General features: G+C 41.3%; 1 protein-coding gene and 1 long non-coding RNA gene across 3 annotated transcripts in view; one reads left to right on the top strand and one right to left on the bottom strand.

The window, feature by feature from the left end:
* Window positions 1-9522, bottom strand: part of HTR2A (5-hydroxytryptamine receptor 2A) — a 22895-nt gene extending 13373 nt beyond the window's left edge. The window contains exons 1-3 of one of the 2 annotated variants that reach the window (XM_088159680.1): window positions 9159-9522; window positions 8021-8718; window positions 3794-3994 (exon numbers count right to left, since the gene is read on the bottom strand). In XM_088159680.1, coding sequence (XP_088015806.1) covers window positions 3794-3994; window positions 8021-8420 — 601 coding nt within the window. In that variant the 5' untranslated portion in view covers window positions 8421-8718; window positions 9159-9522. The remainder of the gene's footprint in view (window positions 1-3793; window positions 3995-8020; window positions 8719-9158) is intronic. The other variant, XM_014868809.2, reaches the window with a different exon arrangement.
* On the top strand, window positions 9472-24036 carry LOC106848712 (uncharacterized). The gene is made up of 4 exons (XR_015801476.1): window positions 9472-9607; window positions 13200-13390; window positions 14620-14664; window positions 15458-24036. It is a non-coding gene; the product is annotated as an uncharacterized LOC106848712 (long non-coding RNA).

Raw genomic sequence — 24036 nt, 5'->3', positions numbered from 1 at the left:
TAGTGAAACAAAGGCTTCTGACTAAATGCTCTTCTTCCACTGAATGCAAAAACAAATGTTAGCACAATTTACTTTTTTTAAACTGAGAAAATCAAGATTTCAGAAGTCAAGTAAATTAAACTATCTGTGCTTTTTTTTCTGCTGTTTTATAAATGCTTCATATGTCACTGAAGCCAATGGAAGGAAGATCACTGGTTGCCTTTGGTTAAAATTGATTGAATGTATTTGCGTATTTAGTGAATAAAAGGAAAAATGCAAATTTAGTCAACAAAAGTGTAATTAGTTGGATACACTGGAAGTTATAATCTAGGTGGGTTGGGAAGCACTGGAAGAGCTTTTTCAGGCCCCGCAAATCAGATAGAAGTATTTGCAGGAGTCAGTGCGGAGTGGATAAGGGTAATCCAGCTGATATAATGTTCCTGGATTTCCAGGAATCCATGACAATATTTTTTGTCAAAGGCTGTTAGTGAAATTAAATTCTGATGGCAACAGAAGAAAGATCCCCTTCTAGAAAGAGTGAGTTTGAAAGACAGAAGGTTGAAAGATAAGTGGTAGGATTAAATGGTTTGTTTCCATATTGATGGTTGAAGAAGGCAGCATCTGAGAGCCCTATATGTCCATCAGTGCTGTTCAGTTCAGCTGAGCTGTTTGCATGGTCAGTAGAACTGATTAAATGTGCTGTCAACACCCAACTGTTGGCTGTTTCCCCCCTCTTCCTCTGCTAACTCTCCATCTCATACTTCACGAAAGTTCACAGGTCACCAGCTCAGCTGCAAACTGTAGGGACATGGGGAAGTCAAAGGGTATCTATGTAAGTGAGGCTGGAGAGCAAAACCTTGGATTTGTATCTGTAAGTGAGATGGTAGCCACACCAGGCACTGTGGAGGGTGTGCTGTGCCCAACACCAGCTCTGCTTGTGCCAGATATCATAGAATGGTTTGGGTAGGAAAGGACTTTCAAGATAATCTCACTCCAGCTCCCCTGCCACAGGTAGGGACACCTTCCACTAGACCAGGTTGCTCAGAGCCCCATCCAACCTGGCACTGAGCACTTCCAGGGATGGGGCATCCACAGCTTTTCTGGGCAATCTATGCCAGTGTCTCACCTCAGTCATCCCAGTGAGAGTTCTCAGACATAGCTGTGTGAAAATGCAAAGAGTTAAATCATTTATAGCCCTGTCACTCTAAGTAGCACTGAGAGCCTGGAGGCTGGTAAATGATACATGGAGCACCTCTTTGTTCAGAAAGCATTTCCTCTTAGTAAGTGATTTAGAAAGCACCTTCAGAAACCCATTTTCTACATATTCTTAGCTGGATGGTGGCAGATCAGGAGGATAAGGGTTGATGACTGACAGACAGCAGGTTGCATGGGTGATCTAGGACCTGTCAAGACTCCTTATAATACTGGCTTTTTTTTTTATTCTATTCAAATAGCAATGTGGCACAGTGCAAACTTAGTCCAGCCTGGCAGTGACTGGCTCATCAGTTTCTTATAGCTTCTTCCTATGTGTTTGCTTTCTTATCTGTCCTCTGGAGCACATCCATTTGCCATAGCTTGTTGCCAGGCTGGAAAACAACCAGTCTTCCTTTGGCTGGTCTCTCCATGCCCTTTGCTTCCATGAGACCAGAAATCAGCCGAGCACCACTTCATTCCTGCCCATCTAAGTGTGCTTGCCAATATTACTTTGTACCTATTTAACCTTCTCACTGTTTTGGTGACATGAAATGTATGAATGAGATGGAGCTACCCTAAAACCCTTCCTATTTTCCTAACATCCACTGTGCCCTTATACATGTCCTTATCCAGGTGCTCTGTCCTCTTCACTCCCGCCACACTTGGGTGGTTTCAAATAAAATAAGGAGTTGTATTTTTCAGAGTTATATAAATAGGACATATTGCTATCACTTGCCATAATAATAACAAGTAACATCTCTGACTCATCTCATCACTGTTAGAAGATAGTTTCTCCAGAGAGCAGAAAAGGTGTTTTTACAATTGATATGTTACTAGTTATTACTGCAAAGAAAAGCCATTACTTTTGAAACAAAATATCAAGCTATCAAAGAAATAAACTTCCTGCTACAGGACATAAACCATGTTCTAACTAATAGGGCTAAAATAACACTTCCTTTCTCGATTCCTTTTAATAGTGAGATAATTCAGGTACTCTGTCAGTAAGCCCTTGTCTGAGAAAAGATGCTGAGCAACGTGGACCATTGTTTTGCCCCTAGAATGGTCATTCTGATAATTCTGTAAATTTGTGTTTAAAAAGGACGGTAATTTCACGCACACTAAGCACAAGGCCCCACACACAAGTGCAGAAAAAATACAGTATGCACAATTTTAAGGAATGCTTGAACTCTTTAGGCTATATAGAGAAAGGCACTGAAAATACTTGCACTTAGTAGTTCCAAAAGTGGAAAAACTGGACAGAGTAGGTAATACGTTTTCTACTGGATTAAAAAAAGTGTGACTGTAGAAGAGACAAGATATGATTCATCTAATCTAAATGAAGACATCTACATCTGAGTTGCTATAAGCTTCCTTTATAGTTGAGAGCTAGGTATTTTTAGGGTGGAGTTCACCTGGCCTGTGCTAGACATCTACATTTGATCAGCTGAATGCACTGCAGAGCCAGATGCTGTTGAGCCTCATCGGGTCATGGAGAATGCAGAACTGTCCTCCTGTTGAGTGAAGACTCCCACGATTTCTTGCTGTGCAGCGGAAGATACAGCTATTTTAAATCCTAACAATCCTAGACTGCTTTATCTCACACTGTGGGCCAGGATCAAGAGGGAAGTCAGGAGACAATTTAGAGTGCCAGGCTGGCAGCATGTTAGACATCATCTCCTTTCCCTCCTCTGGGAAGAGTGGTAAGGGATCACTGTTACCACTTGCAATAATTTGTATTAGTCAGGGAAAGAGCTAATTACCTTTGATTGCTGACAACTCATATCTCTTCTAGGGCAAAAGAGTGAATTTTTCCTACCTCTGAATAAGTGAGCTGCCAATGCTCAAGGGTCTACAAAACCACAAGCACTGAAAGAGAATTATGTTTTCAAAGCATTTGAGAGCCTCCACCCCAGGTGTGTGAGGAAATCCCTGATGGCATCGGGCACTAAACTCTTCCAACTCCCATGCCATAAGACTGCTCTGGACATGCTGCCACCATGGGAATGAAAGATCAGTGCTCCCCTGCCTAGTTTCAAGGTTATGGGTTTTGCCAGTGCAAAAAGAGATTTGTGTACTGGGTCATTCACAACACCTATTTTAGACTGTAACTATGAACTGTCCTCTGGAGAGACTCCTCTCATTCTTACTGTACACAGTATCTGTTTTCTCCTAAATAGGATGCATCAATTCCGCACCATACACACCGAGACAGGCAGAGAAGATCTGCCCATGAGAAAAATCTCTAAGCAAATTACCCAAATAAGAAATTGGCAACAACTGACTTACATAAAACAGGGAAATACTTTTTCAGTTGATTTTTTTTTTTATTTTCATATGTTTAGGTAATGATGGGTCACCAATATGGGAAATCAACATATCTTTGGAATGAACTTGAATGCAGTCATCCTATCACTGATGTATATTCTTCCAGTGCCGCTCAGTTCTCCTCCATTTCCCATTGTCATTGATTTCCATTGCATAATTACTACATTACAGCACTTAGACTGTGGAAAGCAAAATACTGCAGGCAGAGAATAAAGTTTTATACTGCAGTATACATGTCAAATCCTCTCAAAAGCTGGAAATCTGCAATTACGTGCTGAAATATTGCCTCACTTACCAACTGATATGGTCCAAACAGCAATTATTTTGGCAAAAGCCTTGGTTCTTGAGTTGAAGCGGCTGTGGTGGATGGGGTTGCGGATGGCGATGTAGCGATCCAGTGAGATGGCACAGAGGTGCATGATGGATGCGGTGGAGAACAGCACGTCCAGGTAGATCCAAATGGCACACAGCTTTCTGGGTAGAGGCCATTCGTATCCTGCACAAGAGAAACTTGGCGTCAGCTAGAGATGTGGCATGTATCTTTTGTTGTGACACACGTCCTAGTGCATATATCCTTCTAGGAGGATAGTAGTAAGTACTAAGTCGTAGTAAGTGATACATTTAGAAGCTGCCTGACACTGTTTTAAGAAAATATTTTTATTTGTTTGCAGCCTTCTAACTGTTGCTTTTTGGGGTTAACTCTGCTTCTTTCCCAGGCTACAGGCAGCATATGTTTTTTGTTTTTAATTCTATTTGCGTAAAGCTAGTGCTTGGTGCTATGATTAAACATTTTTGGCAGCAAATCTATGAAAAGAGAAGCAATTTTGTCATTGTAAATCTGCAAGTTCTCAGTTTTGCTTTAGGACTTTTTATCCACATAATTCCTGCATTATAAACACCTGCTGATATGTAAAGCTGCCGTCTGAAAGTAAAACTTAGGATTTAATGGAAGCTAAAGAAGAAAAATTATTTTGTTGAATACCAGTGATATTTATCTCACCTGTCTTTAGGCCTCTACCACATACCTAGATAAGGATATTCCCTCTGTCAATGAATATTGATAGGCTCCTCCAGGGAATGCAATCCAAAGCAGATGCATTAGTGTTTACCAATATCCAACCTACAGCTTCTTTGCTCCAAATTAAGCCCTTACTTTTTCCTTGTTCTTTCCATTACCTATGAAGATTAATTGATTACTTTCCTTTCTCAAGGCCGTTGGGAGATGACTGTCATGGCTTGCCTACTTTTATTCTGTTTATTTTTTTGTCTTCCAGTCTAAGAAAAGCCTAGTAGTTTGTCTTTTTCTTACAGATCATGCTTTGAAAACTTTTTCCTTCTTCATTTTCTGCCCTGGAATGTGTTTGATTTATCTGCATCTTATTTATCTTTCAGTGACTAAAACAGGACTCAGTACTCTTGCAAAGGCCTCCTGACTGCTAAGTGAAATACAAGATTTCTTCGCAGATATTAAAGGTAATGTCTTTACTTACACAACCTGGAATGGTAAGTGCCTTTTGTATTAAAATATCATGCTAGTGGAGCACGTTTAGCTAATGATACATTTTGACAGCCAGATCTTGTTCAGCATTCTTGAAGCCTGGACAAATTTCAACAGCAGAAGTTGGTTTGCTTCTTTACCTTTGCACTTATCCTCACTGGATGGTATTTGTTGGTTTCAGATTTTCTCTTCAGGGGTCCAGATTCTTGTTGATGATTCTCATCCTGTCCCTCTGAGTGCTTGTAACCTCTCCCAGCTTGGTGCTTTTGGAAAGCTGTGTGTGCTCCCACTTCACACACTATACATGTAGTTCAAAGCAATACTGAACAGACCCAGGCTAAGGAGAGCCCTGCAGGACCCCCATTCAAAAGCCTTCTATTCCTGCAGGGAACCACTAATAGCTCTCCTTGGAGCTAGTTTTGCAGTTATTAGGGTCCTTATCTTGTAGTGATTTAGTTTAGAGCGTATTACTCAAGCTGCCCATGATAATGTGGCATGGGGCAATGCCAAAACTCATATTGTGAGAATATGTTTGTATTTTGAGGAGTGCCTGTCTCATTTGGAGATATAGCACAAGATTTGCAACAGCAGGAATGGAAAGAGAGGTGGAGGAGGTAGGTCTGTGCCCAATTACATTTAGTCTCAGTGAGTACTGAGGAGACCTTTCTCTTGGTGTTCTTGGGTTGCTGTAATACACACTGACCTTAACAAGCCATAAAGTATTTATGGATGTATTTTATCATGTTTTCAGGTCTTCAGTTGGGAAATCCGGTCCCTGGAGTGTGTTATGTGATGGCTGGCTTTCAGGGGTGTGACGTCCCAGTAGCATCTCTCTGTCAGGCCAGGGCAGTTTGCACAGGGAAAACTGTTTTAAGTATTTTTACACTTGACAACATACATGTGTTCCCTTGCTTCAGTGACCCTTGGGAACACATTTGTCATATCCTTCTAGACTTTCACCTTTGCAATAAACCAGGATGGGGCAGGGATAAAACAGCATCTGCCAGGTAAACTTCCTTAGAAACTACAGATTCAAGAAAGGAGAAAGTATATGAGAAGAGAAAACTCTGGATGCAATAAGGTGCACCCTTAGGAAGGGTGTAGATAACTTCCTGGAAGATGTTCTCTCCACTGTAGACACGTCCACCTTGGCAGGACTTACTGGGTGCTGCCTTTTCCAGCAGAGTCTGGGACTGCTTTGTGGATGGAGAACCCTGCCCAGCCCAAAGGGTGCAGACTGGCACAGGCTGGCTGGCATGGCTGGGCACCCAAACCAGAATTTCCCACAGTTGCTATAAAGCTCTCAAAACAATCATCTCTCCTTTGAGCCACGCAATCACCATAGCCCTTCAAGGGGCTGCAGAAGGGGTGGTGGAGCACTCTTGTTCCCCAGCCTTGGAGGAGTCCTGGCACAGCAGGTGTGCACAAAGGCCTCCAGTTTGAGCTCAAGACTGTCAGCGTAGATGATGTGGCTGAAGATGAGCAGTTGTGGGCAAGAAAATGCTCCTGTGGAAGGGAGGATTCCCCTCCGTGCCATCACTGGTCGTCCTGGAGCTTGATGGTGCACCTCACCAAGATGGTCCTCCTGGTACCAGTGTGTGCCACCAGATGATTTTTCACCCCAAGTTATGCTGCTTCCATTCCTGGTCTTGCAAGGGAAGAGGCAGGGAGAGAGGAAGCAAAGCCACACAGCCCCTCCCTTTGCCTTCAGGTGCCCTGCGGCTCCCGTGCCCCGGCCGTGGCCAAGGAGGGCGGCGCAGCTTTTCCCGGGACGAGGGTCCGGATTCCCGCCGTGTGGGAAAGGCATCCAGCGCCCCAGCCCCCAGATCCCTCCCGAGACAACGATTTCGGGCGTCTCTTCCCTCGGCAGCGGAGCCTGGCCAGCAGGAGTCCCTGTTGCTTGTCTCAGGGAATCACGCACGACTCAAATCTCACCCATCGGACAATTTCTGTTTCACGCTGTTTCTCCCGCCAAAGCTAATCGCACACTAACACAGTAAATCACAGCGTTGCACCATCACTGATGCCAAATGCAGTCTGCAAATGCTACTGGGGGCGATCTGTGTAGAGATACTGAAAATGGAAAATAGACTTCCAACTTTCTGGATTAAATCTCCCTTAAATCACAGGCTCATGTTTGGACCTTAAGTCCCAAAGTAGTGAAGTTAATAGAAATCCTTCCAAACAATCTCACTTTCTTCCTGACAATGTCTAGCTTCTTTCTGAACTGTAGCAATTCAGCTGTAGCACTGGAAGACTCATTTCTCAAGTTTAGGGACAGTAACAGCCTGACAAAATTGGTGTTGCTGGACACATAGGGTGCTGCTTGTTCCTGCGTGAACTGTGCTGCAAATGATTTTGGTGAAAATGAGAAGAAAGATCTGCCATAAATCACCTGCAAGGGCATGAACTGTGAGTCATTATTAACTTAAACAACTTCTCTTAAGAAATGATAGTTTTGCATTTGTAAGTGTTACTAAACAGGCAGAATTTATGCCCATCCATTTCTTAACTCCTACAATATTTATTCCAGCATATGCTAGTAAGCATATGTCTAAGCACGTTATTAGTGATAATAAAATTATTTACATCTCTATTACTTCGTTAAAAATAGTTGAGGTGGCTTCCTACTTTGAATCTAAAAGTAGTCATTAGTGTTTCAGTGCATATTTGCAGAGCAAAGGACCCTGGCAGGACCCTACATTTTCATTTGGAATATGAAAATTATAAGCCGGGGAAAAAATCTGAAAGCATCTTCATCTACACTTTGAGACAACTCATCTGACACCTGAGTAATAAACTAATGCTATGGACTGTGTTTCTGTAGCTGGAAATATAAAGTAGAAAAATATTCAAGTACTTCACCTGTTCCATCCATTAACCAGTGACATATATTTCAACTTATATGGAGTAACAATAATTTTCTGTGGTAAGAGAATGAAATCATAATAACAACAAGATGTTATTGCATGCAATGTTTAAGGCTTGTCAATACATGCAGTAGGTTACACAGCTAATACTCACCATACAGTATGGTTAACATGGATACAGGCATGACAAGGAAACCCAGCAGCATATCAGCTATTGCAAGTGACATTAGAAAATAGTTAGTGGCATTCTGTAGTTTTTTCTCCAGTGAAACAGCCATGATGACAAGGATATTTCCAGCAATGGTTAAAACAATCACTATCACCGTCAGCAAAGCTGGCCAGTTTTTCTGTGAAAGGCAGCACGGTGGGCTCATGTTACTTTCACATGAAAGATTGGTTAGGTTGTCAGAGTTCACAGTCAAGTTGCAGAGATGTGATATATTAATTTCTCCAGCTCCATAAACATTTCTGTAGAATCTTCTCTCATGATTTATTTGTATGAAGGAGTTTGCAGTTGGGTTCACAGAGCTCTCTCCATCACAAAGAATATCCATTGCTAAGTCCAAAACCACAGAGACAAATTGTGAAAAACAGGAAATTATCACCCTTTGTCACCATTGGGCATTATATTCCTCAGCTCTCCATGCCAGAAGTTGAGGGAGTACAATCTTTTGTCGACTGTATTTTTGCCACTATTTTGTATTTTAGTATGATGTAGAAAAACATATCAGAATTACTCTGAAAGCTGAAATGTTTTGTTTTCAGTTCCATAGGAAGTCCAGTGTTGGCATATATTGAAAATCCAGCTGAAAAGTAAAACCAGGATGTAGGACACAGAATGTGGACTTGAGGCTTGAGAGAGCAAAAATGTTGGAGAAATAAAAGATATAAAACTTTTGCAACCACTAGGACTCTCCTCTGGAGCTACATCTTATTGCTATTGGTAACTGTAATCACACCATTTTAAACACAGCAGTTTAAAATAGCTTGCCGTATTAAACAGCAAAGCTCTTGCTTATCTATTAAAGAAGTTGATTAGTGATTCCATCCAGCATCTTTCTCTTGAAATAATTAAATATGCTCTTATTTATAGTGCATCTTCCATAATACGGCTGATAGTCTCTGTCTTCTGCTGTATTTCAGAATCATTTTCTGCCTTATATCAGAGACTACACATTCTGCCCCATGCTGATTTTTGTAGCTAATTGTACCTTTCGGCCCAGCATGGCTTCAGAATGGAAATTAAACAACTAGATACTGTTATAAAAGAATACAATTTAAGGAAGACTTACATTGCACTTCAGAGCCCACTTTCAAACTGCAAATAGATGCACTTTGCACTCTGGTTTACTGTATTCTTCGTTGTGTTTAGCCAGTTCCGTGTCTTTTTTTTCTTCAGCCTCCTCCACAATGGTGGTATTTCAAATAGTTTTTTGACTTCTAAACTGCACACTTGAGTGAAGCCAGTTCCTGTGCTGTGAGGCTTGCTCTTTTCTTCTGAGAGATAGGCTGCTTGCCGGCTCTTTCCTTGTGCGTTTCCCCGCCCCAGGGCAAGCTATATTTAAAGTAATAATAATATCAGAGCCCTTCTTGAAGTGACACAAAAGAAAGTGCGTGCACACACTCACGAGAAAGCAGCCTCCACGGAGGAATTACTGATTGCAACAGGAATGGAATTTCTTCCTTGCTGCCTTCTTCGGATTGTCAGACCTCCCACTCTCTGGATGTCATAAACCACAAGGTAGCGACAGCAGAGGAGGGCAGGGGAGGGCAGAGCAGAGAGGGTCCTTTTCGTAAACCAGCAGCTTTTTCAGTGCTTATTTCAGAGTTCTCTGCTTGGGGGCTTTTTCAATGCACGCTTTCAATTTGCAGCGGATGGCTCACAAACAGCTGCATGCAATTACAGGGATTTACAGGATGCAGGCTTGAGAGAGACAAAATCTAAGGCTTGCGATGGTAGATACTAGTGAAATATGTAAGTGAGAAGTTTTTTCCATAAAGAGAGGAAATTCCACCAGCCTTAAAAGGCAGGCATAATATTCAGTCCCCTTCAGTTTTGACTCCAGGTCTGTGCTGACGTGTGACTCAAATTGACAATAGATATTTATAAAAAATTGAAGTCACTCTGATGTCATACTCATTTGTCAGGAGATGGATGTAGCAGCTAACTCCAGCAGCCTGTCCCAAGCAGGTGTCCCAAATGAAGCAGTTCTGTAAAGCGAAGTGTGTATAGAGCAAAGGGAAAACAAAACAGCCTGACACTGCTTCTGTCATGTACCTCTGCTGCCAGGACACACAGGAAGAAATAGCCAACTCTTCAATTTGTCACATAAAAAAACAGCTCCCAGACTTTTTGAGACCTACAGTTATTAAAATTTTGGCTGAGTGGGTCTGCTGCTCACCTGCACATCCTGAAATATATTACAGACTTCTCTCATGCTGAGAGCAGTGGCTTTAAAGAGGCAGGCTCAGGCAGTTTAGAGTGAGAGCTCAGAGAAGTGCCAGTGTCACAGGGCACCCGTGGGTCCTGGCAGGTCCTTGGGAGCTGCAGGCTGCTCTGTGTGCAGCACTGTTTACCCTGCTGCAGATCCTAGGGAGCTTCAAACATATGGAGGGTTACTACAGCTCAGCTGACATGTGCTAATCTCTTCATGGACCCACACCATACCAAAGTGAGCCTCAGAGCACACACTGAAGCCCGTTTAGATCAGTGGGGCACAGCTAGAGAAAGCCTTTCACAGTAAACTTTGGAGACAGTTGTACTCACAGATGAACCCAGCAAGACTGGGCAGACAAGGCAGTAGCTTCCACTGGTGCCCATGTGGGACTTGGAAATGTCGTTGCAGTACTAAAGTTTCCCAGTCCCATAGGTGAGGCCAGAAGACTATCAGACAACACAAACTGGTAAAAAAAGGTGATCATGCTGAGTTTAGCAAGTGTTTCAGCCCTGGCAGTCTCACCCAGAAGCCAGAAAAAGAACTTTCCTCTCTCCTTTCATACAATAACCGAATGGGTACTGTGTTCACCAAGTAAATTTGGTACCCATGCTCCAGAAGGTTTGGCATCCATCCCCATGAACATGAGAGTGCATATCTGATGCAGAGGGTGGGCTCCAGTTCTGCTGAATGCAGCTACTGTGCAGAACAGGGCACAGGACCCCTTGGCTAGGGCTACATACAACCTTTGTGAGGAGCCCAAGTGCCCTACTGTTTTAGTAGGAGGCTGGCTCTGGGCTCTGTCTGCTATAGCATAGCAGTCGTGGGTGTGTCATGGATGTCACTCCTAAGAAAGAAGTAGCAATATGTTTATTGATATAACCCAGTGATTTTGCCAAGCTTCATGGTAAATGTGAGAAGGGTTTAGTAAGATCTGATGACAAGGTGCAGTTGATTATTTATGGCATTGAGGACAGAGTCAGACAAAACAGGCAGGAAGAGAGACTCTTGTTGAGTCATGAGGTTCAGAAAAAACCTCCTTGTGTTCTAAGCTCCTTCTCAGAAGGGAGTTTATGTGTGCCTAACTCCAAACTTAGTCCCAGACTTAGGCAATGTTTTATGTCTCAAGGATTATATGTGCACAATCAATCCTTTGTGTCACTTAGCTAAGATTTTGGAGTTTAGCATGCTATTAATCACTTACTGAGAATCTCCTGAGTCAAGGAATCTCTCAACTCTGAGGAGTAACCTTGAGAGCTACTACTCAAAGCAAAGACCTTGGCAAACAGTCCACTACCCTTCAGGAGAGATCAATGAGCCCTGGCTGTTCACTATTTATGAAGTAAGATAATTGACTTATAGCCATATTTGCATACCAGCTAAAGAAGTTAATTTCTTCCAAACTTGACCTGAGTTGGACCTTGACAAACCCTATGGTTGGGGGTGTACAATGACTCATTTAAAACTGCAGCTCTACTCTGGACATCAAGAACATAAAAGTGAAGTAAAAGTCAGCTGAATGTTGCCTTGCCTTAGACCTTTGCAGCTACAGTCATAAGTTCTTCATTTAAGGACTGCACTGTTTACTTTAGTGTAACTGTAAACACATGAGTATCTACCACAAGGTCTGAGTGACTTCTGAAAACTTAGCTGTCCTCACAGGAAGTAATTTGGCATATGCGAAACTGAGGCACAACCATATCAAATTCTTTTTAAGGTTTGCAGATGATGCATGGATAAATCAGAAACCAGTTTTGTGTAGGTTGATGTATCAGAAAAAAAATCTGTGATCTTATGTGTTCTAGCAAAGTGCATTGCATGTGCAACTGATCACGAGTTTATTGTATTATTTATGTCAAGATTTTTATTTTATTTTGACTGCAAAAGTCACTCATCTCACCTCTTCCCAAGAGCCTGATTTTTTTTCCTTCCATATAGTATTATGGCAGGTATCAAGCAAAAGATGTGTCCAACCTTCATTTGCAGAGCCCAACAAAAAGAAAGTACCAGGACTCTCATCTGTCTGCAAAACCAAGCATGAGCTCTACATTGAGAATTCAGTTTGGAACAACTCCTAGGTGATCAGTCATGTCCAAACCAGACTTGACCATTGCTTTTCCTAAAGGTGGAAAGCTCTGGAAAACTGTAGGTGCCATGATTTTCCATTTTAAACTAACGAGTTTGCAAGTGGATAGCAGCAGAGCCTTGCTCACTGCGACCTGCAGTCCCAGGCAGCGCGTCTGCGCTAAGAGCAGACAGCTGCGGTCTGTCCCAGCCTGTGTAAATTAAGTGAAATCTTAGCTTAAAATGGCAATTATGTGGTCTGTGGTAGACAGAAAGCAGTCTCTAGGAAAACAGCTGGCATGGGAACAGACTGCATATTGCTTTTTAATTTCTGGAAGGCACCAATGTAACAAATTCGTGACAGCCCCTCCCCTGTTCCCTAGCTCTGCTTGGAATTTTTTTATAGGACATTATTCTGTTCTCTTGGACAGGGTTTTTATGCTTGGTGCACATAAATGCTTCCTAGAAATGCTGCTTTTCAACAATTTTCATGTGAAAGAGGAGAAGTTAAAAACCTAGTTTACATAATTCAAATTTGGTGTTCTCAGGATTGTTTAAGGTGTAAAAATCCTCAGTTTCTGAGTTTGTCATTGCTCTCTGGTGTTCTGAATAGATTTTGTAATCAGCAAATGTAATAGTAACTGCAGATGTTAATCAATCACTCTAATATCTAAAAGTGAGGCAAGTGGAATGTGAATAATTTGTGTTGTGGTTGAGACTACTACAGATTGGTGTCTGTGTTTGCATTCATCAGGGGCTGTTGGATGTGAATCAGAGGCTAGCTATTACAAACCAGAACCAATAACTAAAAACCGTCCTCTCTTTTTGATGCAGTTGAACTCATTCTGGACTTGTCAGCCTTCTAGATCCATGCCATTGCAGTGAGGTGAGAACAGCTTGACATGAGCCTTCTGAAAACTATGCTGGAACAGCATCCCTCAACCTTGCTGTTCACAGGTGATGATTCTGAGCAAGCTGGGTGCTGCAGCACCAGAGCCCTGTGTCCTGATGACTGCAAACATGAGGTGAGTAACTGGCATGGTGTTGCAGGGGTCTTTGATGTGAAACTAGATGTCTGTATTTATTTGCTCTGGGTTGCTTTTGAATGAAAACTGAATATTAAAAGTTGAGGCTGAAGGGAAAGCTAGAAAAACTCAGTTTAGCTATAATTTCTAAGTAATAAGAAAATATACATACATATATATATATATATATATATATATATATATATATAACTGAAGATCTCTAAATTTTCATGTCTATCCCACACATTAATGCTAGTTTCAATCTCTGTTCAATCCGAGGTGAAACAGAATTCATAGCTCTCTTTTTAAAACCTGATTGTTTCATTCATCCATGAGTTTTGGAAAGATGTACCATATTCCTGAGGATTTGTAGGGTGTTATCCTTTCTAACGATGCTATTATTTCAGGATCTACAAGTTCCTGTGCATAGTTACAGTGCCAAGGGGAAGTTATAGATGAGAGAGAACCCAGAGCACCTTAGGACACACCTTTTATCTGCCTAAATCCATGCTCGAGGTCAGATTGGTAATACTGTACCTTCAACCCTTTAGGCTGTGTCATTCCAGTGAAGCTCAATGGAATTACTCTGGCATAAAACTGATAGAATGATTAGTTGACTGAAAATTAGAGTCAGAATTTTTTATTTTTCTCATGTGCAATTTTACCTGTTTAAACATTTCTTTCCCCATATCAAAATTTTTTAGAGGGAGGCAAAGTTATGAAGGACTTTGGTTTGGAAGTATCCAAATATATTGCTTCAGTCTTGTTGTTCTAAACATGATGCTTTAATATTGTTGAATTAATAATATTTTCTTATGAGCCAGCTAACGGGCTGGATGCAAATTGTCTTATTCCCAGATTCTCCTGGGCAATTTATATCCACCATGACAGCACACCCAGAGGCAGTTTCAAGTTGAACTGAGTTGAAATAAAATATTCTTGTTCAGCTAAAAAATAAACTGAAACATTTGTTTAGGGTCAAGCCTGAAAAAAATATTTTGTTTTGATTTTCCCAAAGGAAACCTGAATGCTTTGGGCATAATCGATTTGATTTTTTACTTGAATAGAAAGTTGATTTTGTGGAAACTTTATTTCCCACCAGAGGCTGAATTGTTGGGGAGTGTCCCTAAGCTTTTGTGCTGCAGCAATGAAAAGCCTCTGATGCTTTAAGGATGAACCCTGCAGCTTTACTTACAGAAACCTCTCTAAAAATCTATGCTTTATTTTAGTGACACCTGAAAGGAAAGGTTGTTCTCCATGTCTTGCTCTCAGCTGTAAGTATTAACTATTTATATACCTGAAAATTACCTTTTATACCACAAGAGGCATCTGTAGACTTTTGATTTACTAAAACTTGTGTTGCTTTGAATATTTTCATTTCAGCTCTGCTAGCTGATAGTTTGGCTTGCTCTGAGACAATATTATGTTATATTATTTTATTATTTTATTATTTTATTATTGTTTATTATAGCTGAGTTACAATTTGGCCAGTTTTTCTGTAGGTAAACTTTTATTGCATCCTGACACACATCACTGCAAATTCCATTATATAAAGCTCCATATTCCATGCATTAATACCTGAATCTCTACCACTATCTTTTTCCTCAGTTTAAACTTCCAAGCAGTAGTGAGCCTTTTCCACTTGATTTGCTTCAGGTTACTGCTTAAAGATGCACTTGCTGCCCACAATTAACACTGGTCATCATCCAAGCCTGTCTCCCCTCAGCTGTTACCCAGTGGAATAGCATCTTTTTAATGGTGTAATCAAAACCAACACACCATATTGCAGAGGTGGCTTTGTGGGAGCTGTCTGCCAAGACAGCATCATCTCTGGGGAACCTTACAGCTTAAAAACCTTTTATCAGGTGATAGACATTGCAGAAGATGGTGGGGGCACTTCATCCTTTCTTTCTCTCCCCTCTTCAAAAAACTTCCATCACTTTGATGGTCAGTACAAAGGAAAGGGAAAGCAAAAGGAAGACAAAAGCAATTTCAATTTTTTTGTGTGTTCCAGTCTATGATTTGGCCATATTTCTCTGGGTTACTTTTTTACTCTTATTTCTCTAGTAGCATGTAAACAGAAACTCAAGAGTGAAATGAATCCATAAGGAATTTCCTACATTTAAGCGTGGACATTGATGGATGGAGAAGCATTTAAGAGAAAGAAGACTCAATTTTGAATCCAAAGATGTGGATCATCTCTTCTGGATTTGCAGCATTGGGTGATGGCAAGGATTAGCTCAAATATATTTGTACTTTCTAGAGGCTTGTGGGTTCACCAGGGTATGGCAGACAGTACCACAGAGCTGTATAATAGGTGAGCACCACAAGAGTGATGATTAAAATATTTTTACTTTCCATACATTTGGCAGAATCAAACAGCTGCAGCCCTGAAGTTTTGCATATATAAAAATATATAACCTCTGTTATTCCTGGGATAGGACATTTTTCCAAGTTATTAAGATACAGTGTGTAATTTATAACCATCAAAGTGGAAAACATTATGCAGTGCATGAATTAGCATGAATGTCATTATTGAATATGTACTATATTTCTAGAAATATGCAATTATTCCTCATTGGCAGACTTATGATTTTTGCTATCAGGTATTGTTTAGTTATATTTAACTGATTAGAAAAGCTTTAATGTATGCCAGCAAGATTTCTGTAAAAGATATTCCCCAGTAGGTCTAATTTTATGTGAAATAAGGAAAATTATTTTCTTTGTGCATAATAGTCCAGCATTAAATCAAAGTTGTTTGGGCAATGTGGACTGGCAAGGAGGTGCAAACAAGTAACAGAGACACACTGGCTGACAGAACCCTTAAATATCAGTCAGATGTTGTGACTATGGCTTGCCTGGAGTGTTGGTTGGCATTGCATGCTGGGATCCAGTTTGCCTGGTGAAGATAGATGTGCACCTTAATTGTAGGTGCATAGAGAAACAGCTCCCTGCATGGGAAGGTGACTGCTTCCACTGATGCTCTGGCAGTGAATTTAGGGCCAGTCTTTCAGTGGGCTGCTGAGCTGGATCTCACCCTCTACTCATTTCATATAAGGTGGTGATTCACATGTCCAGCTACTGATTGTATCTTCGTAGTAGGGTCAGGTTCTTAAAACAGTGGAAGCCAAGACAGATCCACAAAATGCAACATAAGAATTATGTTACCTCCATCGTCTTTTACATCTAGACACTGTGCTGTCTGAACTAGTTGACTCAAACAACTGTGCTGATATTTTGCTGTAATTTCCAGTATTTTAAATACTCTGTTTCTGTTTATAGTAAAACAGAATTGTTTTACTATAATTTAAGGTCTTCTGGGGGAAATGTAGTGTCCTTTTCACTTAGCGATGGAGCTAATTCCCACCTTATTTTTTAGATACAATATGTGAACAGATACTCTCTTCAGAGCCTGCAGAATTTTGCTGCTAACGTCCTAGAGAGATCACAAAGCCCAACAGCTTGATTTGTAAAAGGAGCTGTTATTATTTACCTAGTTTAATAGACACTGCTCTATCTGTATTCTGGTCCCTAAATATTACTGGAATCCAAATATTTTTCTTTAGAACGATTAAGGCAATCAAAAGTATTTACTTAAAGCACTGTATCACTTAAAGAAACAAGTGAAATACTACTACAATATAAAATACTTTTCCAGTGAAGTTTGATATCTCTGTAAACATTTTAGATGTAATTTTCTTCTGACTCATTTTTGAGTCCACTGAGGATCCAAATATCAAGTTTACTATCAATTTCTGCCCAAGAAGCAAGTACTGTAAATTGGACTACAAGTGAAGAACTGATTGCTTTATGTAATTTTATTTATATCATTCTAACGTATGTCAGAACACCACTGTATTGTGGAGTGCAAATAAAAGGCTGACCTAGGTTAAGAGTCTTTTAGGAAAATCCACACTCACTGGGCATCTCCAGAACTTACACACCCATATTGTGCAAACATGGGCTATAGCTAAGTGTTAGAGCCATGCAGGGCAGGTACAAGAATCCCTAAGGACACCTCTGATCTGAATTTTATATTGACTTTATTGAAATATGTCTTTTAAATGAACTGAGCCTGATGTCTTTCTTGTATGGGAATATGCTGTCTTAATGATGCTTCTTTGAGAGCTGCTGATGAAAGGAATGAAGGAACAGTCATTAGCATTAGGAGCATGAAAATGCCGAATGGTGGAAGTTATCCACTCTATTCCAGCCACAGATTTTTATAGTGTCTACTAATACATTATAGGGCACTGCAGCTTTCTGTGGTACATGCAGGGTCGCTGAGCTAATGCACACCAATAAATCCCAGTTAGCTGCTGCTCTGCCCTGGTGATCTGTGAGAAAGTCCTAAGAAATGTGCTGGCACAACCCAGTGCAAGAAAGATATGTGTGTCTGGGCACAGCACTAGGACTAATGTGGGTCAGAATACTTCCCAAAGCATGCATATTCCTCATGAGGATGGCTGCTAGCACATCGTGCAGCCCTGGCAGCTATCCCTTGTGAGATACCACCAAGGAGAGATTTCATCAAGGTTGCCAATTCCATGGCTGCAAGGGCAGGGAGGATGCAAGAGCACCCTTGGGCTGCCCACAGGAAGGGTGGGAGGCAGCCTGGAAAGCCCAGACAGCAATTCCAATTCCTGGAACATGAGGGCAGTGACTAACTGGGACCTGTGCCATAGCTCTCACATGGTGACAGAGTCATGGGCAAAAAGGAAGGCACTTCAGAAGCATATGTGACATTCAGTTTGATAAAGGGAAGAGATACCAGGAGCAAGGACAGCTGCAAAATGGCAGGACCTGCAGAACAGAAAGTGAAGGGTCTATAGAAAGCTAGAGAAGGGCTTGTTGTTTGATGGATGAAGGAAAGAAAGGGGAGGGAAGGAGGATCTATCACAATGATGTGTGGAGTCATGAGTCAGGTATCAGGCAAGCAGAGTCAGATGAGTCTTTGACAAAAACTCCCTTCTAAGCCCATGAATGATCCTTTCCCACATCCATGGTTTGAAGTTTGTTACTTCAAGTGCAAAAATAAAACTTGCAAAAAGCAAAACTCCAGAAGAGTCTTCATGGTCCATGGTTCTCTTTAAAATTTTAATGTGTTCTTGGCTTTCATACACTATCAAGTACTAATTTTAATGCCCATTTATTCTTCAGTATTTCTTAGACTGTTTTATTTCCCTGTGTTTGTCAGGCATGCTGTAGAAGAAAAGCTGCTCCAAGTAACTTAGACCTGTGTCTCTGCTTGTACTAAGAAAAGGAGAGCTTGGCAAGGGAGCATAGTGTCCTTCAAACCCCTGGTAAATCAATGTAAATGGAAAATGTCCTGTTTTCACTCTAACGTGTTTCCAGGAGGAAAACAGCTTGTCTTTGCCAGTCCAGAATCTGGGCCTTAGTGACCTTCTTACTGCCATTTCCCGAGGCACTGTGCCAGTATACTCTCCTGACTGAGACTGACTTTTAATACCTGGAACAATGGAAATCCCATGACTGTCTGAGAAAGAACAGTGAAGAACCTGTCTTTGTAAAGGAAGGCTTGGAATGGACATGTGTGCTTTCAGTAGAAACTATGTGTGAGCAAGAAGTCATAATTAGTTGCACTGATTATAACGAGGAGCAAATTGAGAACAGGGATTTTTGATCTTTGGGTTGAAGAGACTGGGTGTGGGTGCCACTAGAAGTCTTATCATGAGCTTCTTGGCAGAGGTTGGAGCCTGTATGTTTATATGTGTCTGGTTTTATTTATAGGGCGTTTTGGGATTGCACAATCCAAGGGAGAAAAGGCAGTGGGAAAAATGTATCTCCTTTCCTGGTTGCCTCATTGAGTTATTATGAGCACAACTCACTTCTTAGCAACATACTGTTTATTCAAGTCAGAAGTTGTGTGAAGGGCATTTTGGGAGTGAAAATGACAGAAGTGCCTAAAGCATGTTGACTTTGAAGAGACACTTTTCCTGTAAGGAGGACATTTATGCCATTTGTGCCCAAGAAGCCCACCATGAGGGGAACAGAAATCACAATGTTCTGTGGTGTTGGAAAATTTCAAGGCAATGAGACATACCTGGCACATGGTAGGTGAAATCAGTACATCACAAGACAGTTGAATTGCTTCCTTGATGTTCTCTGTGTAGTGTTTAATTTAATGCATAGCATTAAAATGCAAGATTCAAGCCAAAAATTTGCCTCTGAAAATAAATCGGGCATCCACCCAAATGCTTGACAGGAGCTAAGCCTTGTATTGTGGCTCTGTATAATGGCTGAAACCCGTGGGCCCTGCCATCCTGGGCCTGAGTCCTGAGTCAAGAGCTGCTCAGGGAATACCTTTTTCCTGTAAATACGTGCTTAAATATCAGGCTGCTGAAATGGTACATCCGGCTTGACTGATCCTGCGCTGGTGATATGTTAACAAAGAAAATTGCATGATCCAAGACAAATAAAGGAAGACTCTGTAAGAGCAAGAACTTCTTTTTCCTCATAGAGAATTCACTGATTGTTCATTAATATTCTTATTAATGTGAAATTAATGGAGAACTGAGCTCCCACAAGATGTAATCTGTAAAATATGAGGCAGATGTTCCTGTGTCAAAATGCATGAACTATCTCAGTGAATCTAAAAAGATGTGATCCAGATCCTATTTTATGGGCTGCACTCTTCAGTGCTTCCTGGCATGGGGGTACATTACTTACTGGGACTTGTAGGTAGTTCTCCAAAATAAGTAAGTCAGTGCTATCCACCTAACTCTTCAGAATGGAAATTTCCTGAGCTGCAGAAAAATGCAAACATGAATCTGAAGAATGGTGAACCTCCTGCCTGCAGCTGTCTAAGACAGGACTCCTAATTTTCCCATCCTCCTGCTGCTCTTTAGATGTTTAGATATGTTGTTCCAAGTTCCCATAACGTCTGTGTGTGCTGACAAGGGAGATCTGTAAAGCTCTGTGCTGTCCAAACTAAAAAGCAAATTGCCACCTGAAGTCTGCTTTCTGGATGTCCCCCTACCCAGTTTCTGGGTTCACATACACTGTGTGGCTACTGACTTTTACAAAACAAGCAGCTCAGTGCTTGCATCCTGTGTCTCACACATGCACCCTGCTAAAGAACAGGAATGAACCATTAGAACAATTTGAATACTGGAAACGTGCCGGTGTGTGTCATCAGCTGGAGAAAAATCCCATCATTACACTGCTACTGCAGCATCCTCCTTATTTGTGCCTCCAACTCAAATGCATTAAATTTAATTACACAGTAGCACAACTCCAAGAAGATTTAATATATTGAGATAAGAAAAGGTTAAAAAAAGCCACTCCTTCATTAATAATTGAAGCAGCACTTGTGCTAGCAACAGAGGAAAGTGAAGTGATGCCAGACTATGGGACATGGAGCAGACAGTCAGCCATAGACCCATAGAATGGTTTAGGTTGGAAGAGGCCTTAAAGGTACTGACAACCATGGGCAGGATTGTCAGGTTTCCATTAATCTAGGTTGCTCAAAGCCTCATCCATCCTGGCCTTTAATAGTGCCTGGGATGGGGCATCCACAATTTCCTGGATATCTACAATCTCCTCTTCCAGTGCCTCATCACATTCACAAGAAATAATTTCTTCCTCATATCTAATCTAAAATCACCCTCTTTCAGTTTCAAGCCTTTTCCTTTTGTCCTATTGCTACATATCCTTGTAAAAATTCCCTCTATAGTTCTCCTGTAGCCCCCTTTGGGTACTGGAAGGTGCTATAAAATCTCCTCTCCGGGATGAATAGCCCCAGCTCTGTCTTGGGAGTACAGTCATAAACTGTTTCAATAAATACACGCAAATACTGAGTTTGTGATCATTTAATCCAGAACATGGAGTGAACAGATGTAAAAACCCCATTAGGTCAGCTACTGTGCACCCCTGGGAGTGTGGGACTGAGGCAAGCAACGTGCTTCTGTTGGATCAGTACTCCACACTCCAAGCAATCCAACTTCCTAAAATATCTTCCTTTGTAAAGAGGTTTTGTTTTTTCCCCTTCACAATGGGCAGTTTAAATTCACCTCATGATTTCATCCACTGTTCCTAATTGCATCCTTCTCCTAGAGAAGGTAACTCCCCTTGGTGTGCAGACCCTTCAAATGTGGATAAGAAAATCACTGTCCCTTTTCTTTTGCAGATGTGTTTAAGCCCAGTTGTATTCATAACCAGCCTTTCAAGTCTTCCCTCCTGCAGCCCCCGCATCCTTTTTGCTGCTCTGCTTTTACAGTTTCTCACTGGGCATGTGTCTTAACATTTCAGCTTTGATGGTAATACAGCAGCGAGGACAGGTTTGCCAAACCCTTGCATACAGAATGGAAGACAATTAATACTATTGTTCTTCCATTTTACAATAGGAGATAGACAATTTGCTTTTGCTTGGACTCTCTTCCCACCACCTTCTGAGCTGGAACAGATTGTCCCCTCCAGTGTAATTTCAGTAATATTAAGTCCTTTAAATTGTGTTCGGATTTTTTCCCTTAAAAACAGGAGAGAAAAAAAAATAAGTGAATGAGAAGCTTTTGCCCTTCCTGTTTCTCAGCTATTTCATTTCATCATTAACCCTATCTGTGTTTAAAATGTTTGGGAAAAGTAAGGTATGCGAGGAGGTTGTGACATGTGAAGGGGATAAAGCAAGAGAAATGTTTTGGAGGACTGAGCATCAGTGGGAAATAGGTGCTTTTGAGCAGGGAAGCTGAAGAAGATATAGCCATGATTACACTGGAAGGCTGAACTGGGAAGGCCAAGTAGGCTGTAGGTAGGCAGAAGTGATACACCAGTGGCAGCTAATGAACAGTAGGAGAAAAAATGATTCTGTACCACTGTCAACTGACTTGATCACCTGCTGGGTGTGAAGGGTGAGAAAAGCGATCTTAGTGCAGCAGAGAGCATGGGAAAACTGGATTTGTAACTTGAAAGACAGTTAATAATCTGGGAAATTCTTCTGTACTGAGACTATGGCTTGATGTGGATGGTAAGATGTGGCATGGTAAGATGGAGCAGAGTGAACAGACATTAAGATGGAAAGGTCTTCCACCATCCTGTGCTTGGCATAACTTGACACAGCACTGTTACAAAAAAGATTGCCAGAGGTATGAGCTTTAATGAGTTCAAAAAAACTTCCCTCGGGGGAGCTAGGGGACTCCAAACTCTGAGAGGAATCCCTATTGAAGGATTCCTCTTTCAGTTTATAGCACTGGAAGGGGAGCATTGTGATGTAACAGAAACAAGCCTCTGGAGGAGAATCCCAGGAGTGTGTATGGAATACAGTTGGATCTACAATATTTGGATAAAGTTGTGCAAACCACGTCATCTTCATGGATCCTGCCTGTTCCTCCAGGATGACATATATTCTGAAAAATACTCACTGTTGCAGTTAGCATAAGGAAGCCTTATATGCCAGCTGGTTTTGGTTTTAGCTCGGTGGTGCTGAATGGTCTCAGGAATCCCAGGAGGCAACAGCCAGAGAAGCATCAAGAAACCTGCTGGGGTTTGCAAACAACCTACTAGGAACAGACTAGAGTGCAAAAATAATTATTATTTTGTTTTGTCTTTTGTTTCTGAGCAGTTTTTACACATTTCTTAAGCTGCTCTATTACTCATAAGATTTAGCTACATTTCTGGGGGTTTTTTTCTTTAAATGTGCAATCCAGATTTTCCTGCTGGAAGCAGTGTCCAGCAAACAAGTTGTTTAAGGGTTAAGCAACCTTGATGCTTCCCATTTTAAGTCTTTGGCACTGCCACACCCATAAGCATCCAGGACAAAATGTGAATAGCACAGTGGTAGGGTTTCCCAAAGGCATTTGAAGTCGGAAGTTCCTTGATTATTTGATAGCCTGCATTCATTAGTCATGGTGGTGTCACCATCTCCTGTTCCAGCTGCGTGTGCCTGGGCAGGGTTTTGGACACTGCAAGCAATCTTATTTTGCACAGGATCCAGCTGGAGGTTCCATGGTATAGGGACAGGCATTTGCATAAATGTTAACTGCATGACTGCTTGAGCACAGGAGCAAGGGCAGTTCCTTTGTGTGAAGCAATTCAAGCTGCTGAACCAGCAACCATCCCCCTTCCTGCTCCAGGCAGGAAAATATTTGTAGGTGATTACCCTGCTCTACACATAAAAATAAATGAATAAAACAAAGTCGGAACTGCCCCTAAGTGTAATTCTGACAGCTTGTTTATGTCCCAGAACCTCAAGAAATGTTGAATTGTTCTTGACTCCTGGAGAAGAAGAAGAAAAAAAAAAGGAACCTGTGCTTGGGCAGACTTACAGGGCAGATTATGCCCATGGGGTGCCGGCCTGTGGAATGTTGTTATCTATATTTGTTGCACCTGCTGATTTCAACCCTATCAGTATGTTTTACAGGTTACTGAATGTGTTTTCATTGCAGAAATCTGTACATTTGGCTACCCTAGCTTTGACTCCTTTGTTCACTCTCTGCTGCTTTTCTGAGCACATGTACTCTCTGCCACAGAAGTGCCTTGAGAAATTGCTTTCAAAAACTGATCTGAAATTGCAAGGAGTCCCATGCCTCTTCTTCTCAGATTTATTTACGAAATACTGGATCTGGTGCTATATTTTACACCCACACTGGAACAGTTTAATAGTTTAAGCTTTGTCTTAAATAAAATTTTAA

This window comes from Sturnus vulgaris, chromosome 2 (assembly GCF_052056855.1).
Source record: "Sturnus vulgaris isolate bStuVul1 chromosome 2, bStuVul1.hap1, whole genome shotgun sequence".
Classification (NCBI taxonomy): Eukaryota; Metazoa; Chordata; class Aves; order Passeriformes; family Sturnidae; genus Sturnus; species Sturnus vulgaris.
Note: the sequence above shows the minus strand (reverse complement) of the source record. Positions and strands in the feature narration are given on the sequence as shown.